Source organism: Thalassophryne amazonica, chromosome 4 (genome assembly GCF_902500255.1).
Source record: "Thalassophryne amazonica chromosome 4, fThaAma1.1, whole genome shotgun sequence".
NCBI lineage: Eukaryota > Metazoa > Chordata > Actinopteri > Batrachoidiformes > Batrachoididae > Thalassophryne > Thalassophryne amazonica.
The window spans coordinates 127,594,844-127,606,608 of record NC_047106.1 but is presented as its reverse complement, the minus strand read 5'-3'; the positions used below and the strand labels follow the sequence as shown (position 1 = coordinate 127,606,608).

At 42.8% G+C, this 11,765-nt stretch overlaps 1 protein-coding gene across 5 annotated transcripts in view; it reads left to right on the top strand.

Annotated features, from left to right (window-relative positions):
* Nucleotides 1–3,763: 3,763 nt before the first annotated feature.
* The window catches only part of aplp2 (amyloid beta (A4) precursor-like protein 2), a 230,237-nt gene continuing 222,235 nt past the window's right edge, over nucleotides 3,764–11,765 (top strand). For 3 of the 5 annotated variants that reach the window (XM_034168525.1, XM_034168522.1, XM_034168521.1), the window contains exon 1: nucleotides 3,766–4,054. In XM_034168525.1, the coding sequence (XP_034024416.1) occupies nucleotides 3,983–4,054 (72 nt within the window). In that variant the 5' untranslated portion in view covers nucleotides 3,766–3,982. Of the gene's footprint in view, nucleotides 4,055–11,765 lie in introns of all 5 variants that reach the window. The other 2 variants (XM_034168526.1, XM_034168523.1) reach the window with 2 other exon arrangements.

Below are 11,765 nucleotides of genomic sequence, written 5' to 3'. Positions count from 1 at the left end.
TCTCCTCGCAAGTCTGGAGGAGTTTCTGTAGAGAACTGGGGGCCACCGTGAGCCTGTCATCCGGGTACCACCCCCAGACCAACGGCCAAGCAGAGCGGGCGAACCAAGAACTGGAACAGGCCCTGAGGTGTGTTACCGCCACGCACCCGACGGCCTGGAGCCAACATCTGGCCTGGATCGAGTACGCTCACAACAGCCAGATCTCGTCAGCGACCGGCCTCTCCCCCTTCGAAGTCTGTTTGGGGTACCAGCCCCCATTGTTCCCAGACATAGAGGGAGAGGTCGAGGTCCCCTCGGTCCAGGCCCATCTGAGGAGATGCCGTCGGGTGTGGAAGACAGCCCGCTCTGCTCTCCTCAAGGCCCGGACGCGGGCAAAGAGCCATGCAGATCGCAGACGAGCCCCGGCCGCAGCTTACCAGCTCGGGCAGGAGGTGTGGCTCTCAACCAAAAACATCCCTCTGCAAACGGACTCACCTAAGTTGACAGACCGGTACATCAGACCCTTTCCATTCACCAAGATCATCAGTCCCGCCGCAGTGAAGCTTCAACTCCCAGCTTCACTGCGGATACACCCGGTTTTCCATGTCTCCAGAATCAAACCACACCACACCTCGGACCTCTGCCCCCCGGACCAGCGCCGCCTCCTGCCCGCATCATTGACGGCGAGCCGTCCTGGACTGTAAAAACACTGCTGGACGTGCGTCGGAAGGGTCAGGGCTTCCAGTATCTGGTGGACTGGGAGGGTTACGGACCAGAAGAGCGCTCCTGGGTAAAGAGGAGCTTCAGCTTGTATCCCGCCCTCTTAGCGGACTTCTACCAGCGACACCCCAACAAGGAGGCGCCCGTTGAGGGGGGGGGGGTCCTGTTGTGTGGGCCGCCCGAAGAGAAGGTACTGCTGGCTCACCACCAGAGGGCGTCCTGCCTGTTGTCGGGTTTCAGGCACCAGAGGGCGCAGTTGCCGCAGGAAATCCACCAGGAGCCCGGAGCTGACATCTGTCATTCATCACATCATCACCACCACCCATAAAAGCCTGGGAGAGACATCAGAACTCTGTCGAGTTATCAGCTTACCCTGAAGGTAAACCAACTCAGCCGTTCTGTGCCGTACGCATACATTTTTTGCATCTGAGCTTTTTGCAGTTGTTAACCTTTTGTACACTTGCAGCTTGTAGCCGAGTTTGTGGAAGTTGGAGGAGTTGGCGTCTCCACTCCTCACTTCAGACTTGATTAAGTGATACATAAGGCACTGCACGTCCTCTGTGTTCCTGTGTTTGGAGGTGGAGGTTTTCCCCCAGAAAGGAACTGTATTTTCCGCTGACTTGTTTGCTGGGTGTTCACACACACACCCCGTAACCTGTCTCTTTTCCTGCCAGCAGTACCGGATCTGACAGCTGGAAGCGGTGGCCACCTGGGGACTCAGGACTTGACGGCTCCGGTGTGTTGCAGGTCTCCGTTGGCGGTGGAACATTGTGGGTTCCGGCTCTTCTCTGGTTAGGCATCTCCTACCCACGGGCCTGCCCATGCGTCATCTTCGGTTACATTGATATTGACAGACTAAAAGCATATTTTGACCTGTTGTGCACATTTGCAGCAATAAATTGTATTTATTGGATTCTCTATTGGCCGTTCATTTACGCCCCCTGAATTGGTCCGTGAATTTCACTTTCCCCAACATTGTTTCTACTTAAAACTGCCTTTAGAATGATTTTAGAGGTTTTACCTTGTCATCTGATGGTTAATAATCCCATTAATCCATCTGATCGCTTTTGGTGAAGAGACTGCTCAGATCAGCTACTGAGGTCCGAAATGATGCATGTGCAGTGGAGGCAGGGCGGACACTTTTTGGGGGCGGACTGTTCGGTCTGTGACACCAGATTACCTCACTTCCAAAATTTAGTGGAGTCCTGCATGTACTAATCTATCTGCGGTGCAAATTTGGTGAGAATCCGTGAAGTAGTTTTCAAGAAATCCTTCAAAGCCATTATAAAGGGAAATCTTGATCCAGAATCCAGATCTGGATCCAGATCACCTCCAAAATGTAATGGAGTGTTCCATGTCCTAATATCTATATGTGGTGCAAATTTGGTGAGAATCCGTGAAGTAGTTTTGACGTAATCCTTCAAAGTGTATATAAAGTGAAACTTGATCCAGAATCCAGATCTGGATCCAGATCACCTCCAAAATGTATTGGAGTGTTCCATGTCCTAATATCTATATGTGGTGCAAATTTGGTGAGAATCCGTGAAGTAGTTTTGACGTAATCCTTCAAAGTGTATATTAAGTGAAACTTCATCCAGAATCCAGATCCAGATCACCTCCAAAATTTAATGGAGTGTTCCATGTCCTAATATCTATATGTGGTGCAAATTTGGTGAGAATCCGTGAAGTAGTTTTGACGTAATCCTTCAAAGTGTATATAAAGTGAAACTTGATCCAGAATCCAGATCTGGATCCAGATCACCTCCAAAATGTATTGGAGTGTTCCATGTCCTAATATCTATATGTGGTGCAAATTTGGTGAGAATCCGTGAAGTAGTTTTGACGTAATCCTTCAAAGTGTATATAAAGTGAAACTTGATCCAGAATCCAGATCCAGATCACCTCCAAAATGTAATGGAGTGTTCCATGTCCTAATATCTATATGTGGTGCAAATTTGGTGAGAAGCCATGAAGTAGTTTTGACGTAATCCTTCAAAGTGTATATAAAGTGAAACTTGATCCAGAATCCAGATCTGGATTCAGATCGACTCCAAAATTTAATGGAGTGTTCCATGTCCTAATATCTATATGTGGTGCAAATTTGGTGAGAATCTGTGAAGTAGTTTTGACGTAATCCTTCAAGTATATATAAAGTGAAACTTGATCTGGAATCCAGATCCAAATCACCTCTAAAATTTAATGGAGTGTTCCATGTTCTAATATCTATATGTGGTGCAAATTTGGTGAGAATCCATGAAGTAGTTTTGAAGTAATCCTTCAAAGTGTATATTAAGTGAAACTTGATCCAGTCCAGATCCAGATCACCTCCAAAATTTAATGGAGTGTTCTATGTCCTAATTCTATATGTGGTAAAAATTTGGTGAGAATCCGTGAAGTAGTTTTGACGTAATCCTTCAAGTATATATAAAATGAAACTTGATCCAGAATCCAGATCCAGATCACCTCCAAAATGTAATGGCGTGTTCCAAGTCCTAATATCTATATATGGTGCAAATTTTGTGAGAATCCGTGAAGTAGTTTTGATGTAATCCTTCAAAGTGTATAATGACCTCTAAAATTTAATGGAGTGTTCCATGGCCTAATATGTATTTGTGTTGAAATTTTTGTCAAAATCCGTGCAGTAGTTTAGACGGAATACTTTTAAGAGTAATCCTAAAGTGAAACTTGATCCAGAATCTGAATCTGGATCCAGATCCGGATCACCTCCAAAATTTAATGGGTTCTTTCATGGCCTAATATTTATCTATTGTGAAAATTTTGTCAAAATCTAATCCTGCTGACAGACAGATAAATAAACGCCGATGATTTCATTACGTCCTCGGCAGACAAAATAATAATAATAATTATTATTTTCTGCTGAGTGACAAGATGAACCTTGCAACTCTGAAAAGTAGATCCCAGGTTGAAAAATGTCTCTTCAGGTGGAAATAGAGCTGAAGAGGCCTGTGTCTTATGGTGCAGTGCCGTCAGCGGCCGCCTGGTGGCGCAGTTTGCTGCTGTTTGCAGACAGAGAGGAGGTGGAGGCTGCAGACGCACAGACGACCCGCAGCCACACGGTTCGTATTTCCACAGGAGACTCACCGTCAGTCCCAGTCTAGCGTTTTGTCTGCATAAACAAGCGGATCCGGATTCGAGCTTCCGAGCAGCAGATTGTAAATCAGATCAGATCCACAGAACCCGGTTTGTTCTTCACCCACGTCACGTCTCGAACAGCTCCCAGGATACAAGTTGTTGACGGCAGCGGAGCCGCAGAAGCTGGAAGATGGGTTCCGTTCCAGCCGTGTCGGTCCTGGTTCTGGGCATTGTGGTTCCGGCGCTGGCCGGCTACATAGAGGTAGGAACTCCGAACAGGAGCGGGGGGTTCCTAAGTTCACGAACCCGGTATTTTCGCGATAAAATCGTCGCTGATTTCTGAAAGAACGTGGAGTTTTTAGTTTGGCTGGATTAATAATGGTGTTTATTACTTCTGTAGTTATTCCGGCGCTGATCACGTTTCCTGTTGTTTTTCTGAAGGCTGATATGGAACCTAGATCAGGTTAAATATTAATATTTTTCTGGCACTGATTGCTGGCTATGGGTCCCAAAGTGTGGGGCCCCTGGAGGTGCTCTTTGTGAGGCCTCTGGGATGTTTGCAGTAGATCACAAGCAGGAGTAGAACTCTGTTTTTAGAAGGAAATCCTCAGATTAGTGGGATGTTCACTCTGCCAGATTTTGGTGATGATGCATGTTTAAGTTCGAGAGCATGTAACTCAAGTCATCTGTTTCCATCCCCATCAGGGGGGCAATCAAAGACAATATATATATATATATATATATATTTTCTGCTTGCTGTGATCTGCCACATTTGTTTCAGAAAAGCACAAGCCCTGCAGTGCCTTTCCGTCTTATGTCATTAATGCATTTTGTCAAATTGCTTTAGTTTTTAAACCCTTGACTGTTTTCTGATGAATACTGCATTAAAAATCTCAATAAGAACCAACATTTTCTTCTGGCATTTTTCTGCAAGGCGCAGTTTTAAAAAGGTCTCCCCCCCTGTTGTCGATGCAGCGCTCTCAGGAACACCTTTAGTGGTAACGTCACAAAGATCGATCTGACAGGACGGGACACATAGTGACTAGAGTGTGTATACGCCCATGTCCATTTCGGTGCGCATCCAGAGTGGTCGCGAAAAACCTGCGCTCACTTGTGACTTGATTAGAGATGATCATCTTATTCTTAAGTGCAGGAAATGGCAAACAGGGTGAACAACCTACAAATCGGTCGCAATCCCGACAAACGTTTTTCGCAACCCCCCACTCCCCCCAAAAAACAAACAAGCAACTGTTAATTTGATTATGTATTTGTAGTTTATGAATAATTATTGAATGATTGAGGGTAGACACAGGCCAAAAGTATTTGGACAGGGACACCTTTTTGTATGGGTAATTTTGCCCCTTGTACACCAACTCAGCAGGGATGATATGAAAAATTAAAAATGTTGTTGTAGTGTTGACTTTCAACTTGAGTTTAAGGGGTTTAACAAAATGGGGCAGCGCAGTCTCATTTGAACCCTGCATGATATTGCGGGATTTGACCTCTTATGGGGACAACCGCTCCCGTTGTGCAATATATACACAGCATAACTTCACAAACGAAAATGGTGTACTGTTCTGTTTTTGGCCGCAATCACCGAAGCAGTAGCGAAAAGTTCAGTTTTTTTTCGGTTCCCAGTGGAGAAGGGAAGGCAAGGCAGATGGGAGAGGTCGTGTCGGTAAGTGTTATCCTACACAGCTAGCCAGAGTAGCTACATTCTCTCGACTGCACAACTGCCTTGACATGTTTGAGCTCCAGGTCATAAACAAACCGCAACACACGTCCACTTTTCCACGGCATCGTCACCTTTTCTTTGCATTTTCTGGTGCGTTTACACATAGGTAAGATGCGTTACGAATGTCATATTTGTATCATTCTTGGCACATTCCTGACATTCTTAACATGACTTAATGCATCTGAATAGAATAGAATAGAATATATTCGCACTCTGACGTGCGCACAATTAAACCCTGCTGCACCGTATTCAGTTTCATTGCTGCAGTATGCTGAAGAAGGACAGTGACGCCAAGTCGGCTAAAAGTTTCGTTTCAATGCTCAGTGCGCTCCTGCAGGTTTTCCACCTGCTGCTGTGCATGATGTTTGGGAAAACGAGCGAGAGGAAAGCCGAGTGGAGCCACACATCTGACTCTCTCTGTCTCCTCCTCCTCTCTGCGCCATTCCATGGCACAGAGCCCAAACTAAGCATGCAGTCACAAAGTTCTTCTGCTGTGGATTTTGAGGAGCAAACTGGAGCGATCTGAATTGTTCATCAACTAATGGTTGGATGAATATGGGTGTGTGTGTGAGACAATTCACCTCATTCACAACGTGACAGAACTTAATGCGCTGGTACATGCGATAGTGCGCAACAGCGCGAAACAACACGGAAAATTATTCTTGACCCTGCGAAATGGTTCCTGATAATTCTCCAGCAACATGTGCCATTAATCGTAACGCATGGTAACAGGTTGCAGCAGTTCCTAAGGACACCTGATGCCTCTGTCTCATATCATCACATTTGTGATCAGCGGCCAAGAATGTATACTCAGACTCAGACTCTGAGTCTGAGTTCATGGCATTCGTGACCTGCTGTCGTTAAGTGTAAACACAGCTTTCACTTTGTTTATGTGTAATTTGCCCAACAAATGAGAAAGTGCTGTGTTTCTACCCATGGAAGTAGGGAAATTACATCATAGGCATCTCATTTTGCCCCTTTAGCGCCCGCCCTCAAACGAGACTGCAGTGCCCAATTACAGCCGCTTTTACACACAGTCCCTCCATTTTCAGAGGTTGTAAGTAACTGGACAAACTAAGTGTCAGGGTTATTACATTTCTTGTCTGTGTAATTCCAAGACATGTTCAGTAACTTGGAAATGTTTATGTATCTATTCCCTGACTTGTCTCCAGAAATGTGGCTGTTAAAATGATGATTTGTATTAAAAATAATGCTTATATTTAGTTACTTTTCGGCTCTAAAAACGGAGACACTGTGTACAAATATGTGCAATTTGATGCTTTTGTTAAACCCCTTCAATTAAAGGTTAAACTCTACACTACAAGCACATCTTGATTTATTCATTTCAACTCCATTATGGTGGTGTACAGAGGCAACATTACAAAAAATTGTCACGTATGGATGTAACTGTATTAAAACTACAAGAACTTCATAAAGTGTACCTTTTGCTTTTTCTGTTTCTATGTGAAAAGATTAATTCAGACTACATCACACGAAAACTCTCCGAAACCAAAACCAGAATGCCCCGATATCCATTCGTGAAGGCTGGTGATACACATACCAGACAGCGCATTCCAAACCAGATTTCCTGTCAGATCGATTTTATGTGCCTTTTTTTAAATTCTATTGCATGTTTGCTTTTATTGCCATACATTTTATTCCTTGATTTTTCTGAAAAGCACTTTGGTCACCTTTTGGCTGGTGTAAAGGGTTATATAAATAATTATCATATACCTATAAATGATACGCCAATATGATTGGATAAAACACTAAAGAATAAATAGCAATACACCCTTTTTGCGGACGGGTAATATTTTTCATACCACCCGAGTAATCAGCCAATCCGGACAGTGGAGTGGTACCATGACGAAGAGGCGCAGTCAGAGGAACTGTGAAATACTGGTGAGTCACTATTAATAATTTCTTACGTGTCCAACCTTGTAGGTTGATCGTTAAAATTAAATTTGTTAGTTCTAAAAGCCATCATAATTATTTATAGGAAAACATTCTATTTTTTCTACTAAGGTTTGAGTGTTTACACAGGAGAGAAAAGTGAGAAAATGTTAATGCCTGTTTGAGAAAAGTGTATAAAGTGTGTAGTAAGGGGTTTTACAGCCTTAAAACATCTATAATAATTGTAAAAAATAACGCTGAATGCTTCACGGATTTCGTCTATCGCGGGTTATTTTTAGAATGTAACTCCCATGATAAACGAGGGACCACTGTATATGATAAAATTAGCAAGTTGTTCACCAATGAATATGCCTTTTTACACCCTTCAGAAAACCATACAACATTTATCATTTATAGGTATATGATAAAACCGTTTAACAACTTTAACTGATAATATTGATTGATTGTTGATTGATATCAGGTCATCTTGTGGCTCTTTGGCGGAGATTACTACACATGGATCATGTGATTTAAAAAAAACATGGCCCAAACCAATCACATTCACAAAATGTGGAGTTTGTTGAAATCACTGGTGATTTCTTTGACCTCCAGATGGTGGGATGTAGAAAGAAACCTAACACAATAACAAAAAATAAGTCTTGCTGTGGGCTCTAATTGTCTAGCTCAGATTATCAGTTTGAGATCATGGTTTATATGTGTATTATACCAAAGGGACTGGTTACTTATGCAACCCATCATCTTGACTTTTATATTTTTAATTAATTTATATCAAGTTGTACAGATTTACTTTCAGTTTCTAAGTTTCAGCGTCTAAGGAAGATAATTTTAGAAACTTTTATATTGAGAAGCCTGATCTACATTTTGCATTTGAAATGCCATACACAAATTAAAATGCATGAAATAACAAGGGGCTGAATACTTTTGCAAGCCACTGTATACTTGTCCACCTGCTGCCGTATTTCCTGTTGGCTCACCAGTGATTGTCCCAGGACTCTTATGCCTGCAGTGCAGACAAGTATGTCACTGGATAACAATGGGCCCATTTTTCCCACTAATGGCCCAGGCCCGACCCCCACCTCCAGCACCCACAGGGTAAACACAAGTGTTCCTGCTCACTGCTGAAGGAAGCGTAGCATTTATTCCAACAAAACGTCTCCTCCTGCTCCCGGCACAACACCACCGTGCAAAGTGGTTGTCAGGAAATGTTTTTCTGTCCTACATTTGTGACAACACCTCGGCCATTTTGAGGCAGTGATGTTGTGTGGGGAAATAATGGTTATTATGTCCCACAACAAAATCTGTGCCGCCTCCGTCAGCACAGCGGTGCTGATCAATACTGTACAGACTTTCCTGAGATGATTAATGGATTAAATCAATGAATTTTCTCCATCAATCACAGCTTAAATTGAAAAATGTTAGGTGTACTATGAAAGGAGCGTGAATGCTCAGAAAACCTGCGGTTCAGTCAGTGTTTATGAAGCACAATGGGTTCTTTTTCTGAGTGTGATGTCAGTTTTTATTTAAAAATTGCATTTCAGAAGGACCACACAGATATTGAGCTTTTTTTCCCATGTCAAATTCAGATACGCCCCACAAGACAAATTGTCTGTGTTTTAAATACCGGTATATGCGAATAAGATTGTGCTTATTTTGACCAACAGATAATGAAAGGTCGCACACGTCAGAGCAAAGCAAACCCACAAAGATCTGTTTTTAATAATGCCTTGCTGCAACCAGAAAACACCATCGTGTTGTGTTTTTAAATTTAAAGTTACACTGAAATGGGGAGCACAGTGGATTACTGATGAGCACTGTTGCCTCACAGCAAGAAGGTCATGAGTTTGATTCCCACCTGAGGCCTTTCTGTGTGGAGTTTGCATGTTCTCCCCATGTTTGCATGGGTTCCCTCCAGGTGCTCCGGCTTCCTCCCACATCCAAAGACATCCAGGTTAGGTGTAGGTGTGCAGGGGGTGTGAATGTGTTTGTTTGTCTATATGTGGACCTGCGACAGACTGGTGTCCAGTCTAGGGTGTGCCCTGCCTCATGCCCTATGTCAGCTGGGATAGGCTGCAGCCCCCTGTTATGAGGGGCTTAGCACTCCCCCTTCTGATCACTGCGCCTTCACTGTGCATGCATCATTTCGGAGCATCAGCAGCGATTCAGCAATTATCGCTTTGTTTCTGCTTAAAACTGCACTCCAGTCATCATCTATCTCAGTGACACATATCTGAAACTTTTGTACAACAATCATTTCCACATAAATTCAGCAATAATTCATAATAAAAATCAGAGCGTGACACCAGTGTGTCTGAGACTGACTCTCTGAGTCTGACTCTCTACTGATCAAAGGGAATAATGTCATTATTAACCATCAGATGACAAAGTAAAACCTCTTAAATCATTCTAAAGTCAGTTTTAAGCAGAAACGAGGCGATAATCTGCTAATCGCTGTGAACGCTCCGACATGACACATGCGCAGTGGAGGCAGGGGACAAATCAGACTGCAATGAGCGAACCCAGTGTTGCAGTCTTGGGAGTGCTCAGTCTAGGAAAGTGCTGAGTCCCTGACACCGTGACCTTTAATTGTGGTAAGCGACTGACGATCAGTGAGTGATGAGTTACATTGAAATGGAAAAAATAACCCTTATCAAATTTTGGGGCCACACATTGTCATTATACATCCCAGTGTTTCTCCTAGAATTCTTCAAGCCCCTCTAATCACATCATGTCTTGAACACAAAAATGTGAGGTGCTCCTGCATTTGTGGTCTAAAAAACCTACTTTTCACAGAACAATACACACATTATTTCTTATTAAAGAATACCAATATACTAGGATCAAAGTTTCAGTTTCACTCACCACACCAATAACTGCATGCGTTCAAACAATATATTTGGGTATATGCAAAATTTAATGTGCATATTTATTGTCAGAATTCCACCAGTCATCACTGACAGATCTCAGGGTCCACGTGCATGTCTGAGTCCAGACATCCTGGTAAAGCATGTCCACACAAAAGAGACTGGGCCTTATGTAGCCTGCAGGGCACCAGTTAGTAACCCTCACTCATGTGCTGCAGACTGGCAGACTTGCTGTCCCACAAACCATCACTCAGACCATATTAAGAATCACAGAGTTTTATACTGTTTTTTTTTTTTTTCAGCACACGTTGACTTTATCAGTACTGATTCTGGTGTCAAACGACTCATTGGGGAGTTTTTAACAGGACAAATGGTAGAGAGCATTTCATGGAAAAAAGGAAGAAAAGTCATTCAACTTTTCTCCCATTAAGTTTTAAATTTTTTTATTTATTTATTTTTTATTTTAGAACTAGTCAAAATCTGTTGTAGATGTCAGATTCTGACGCCTGACACTTTCTGCTGAAAGCTCTGATTGAACTCATGCGGGCCGCAGCGGGAGCTTTTAACGTCATGCTGTGGTCAGCTGACCACCGGTAAGATTAAAAATAACAATAATAATATCAATTAGATGAGTAGCATGGTGTCACAACACTATAAAAATAACATTTACTCCACAGAAGATTGCTTATGTGAGCGTATACCCAAATCAAAGGGTTCTAGATGCACTGATATGATTTTTGACATCCAAATGAATGGATATTTGGCTGTTTTACATTGGCATTACTAACAAAACATTTGTGTCCTGGCGGAGGGGTCATTAGCCTGGCAGCCTGCTAGACTTATAATATTGGAGGGGAAACATTGCATAAATTAAAAGTTTAAATAAAGCACATTTTTAGTCCACAGTATATATTGTTGTTGTAGTTCATATTTTGTATGTCATTAAAACACCAAAATTAAAAACAAAACAAATGTTAGTATATTTTGTTGAAAAAAATTATATTAAAGGGGAGGTGTTTTCAGCTGGATCAAAACTTACAGATTTACAGCCTGATGCACCTTTTGGCAAAGATAATAATCAATGAATTCAGGGCCATATTTTTGGAGATGATCTCATGTTCACCACATTTTTGAGTAGAAAAATCGTCGTGCTGGTTTTTGGACTGATCCTTGGAGTCAGAGCAGTGCTGCCGAAAAGCTGTGTTGTCATTTTTGTTTGAATTCTCAAATGTTAATCGACGCTGTGCTTGGACTGTTTGACCTTTGGGACACACGCTGAGGTCGATATGCGCTTTGTGTTTGGTGAGCGTGCCCCATGGGCACTCTCACTGTGCTTTGTACTCAGGGGATGGTTTATTTGCTCTGTCACCTCTCGCTGTACAACTTTCCTGCTCTCTTTGTCTGTTGTGATTTTTGAGGTGCATCATTGGTGCAGAGAGAGAGTCCAGATGTCACGCATTAAT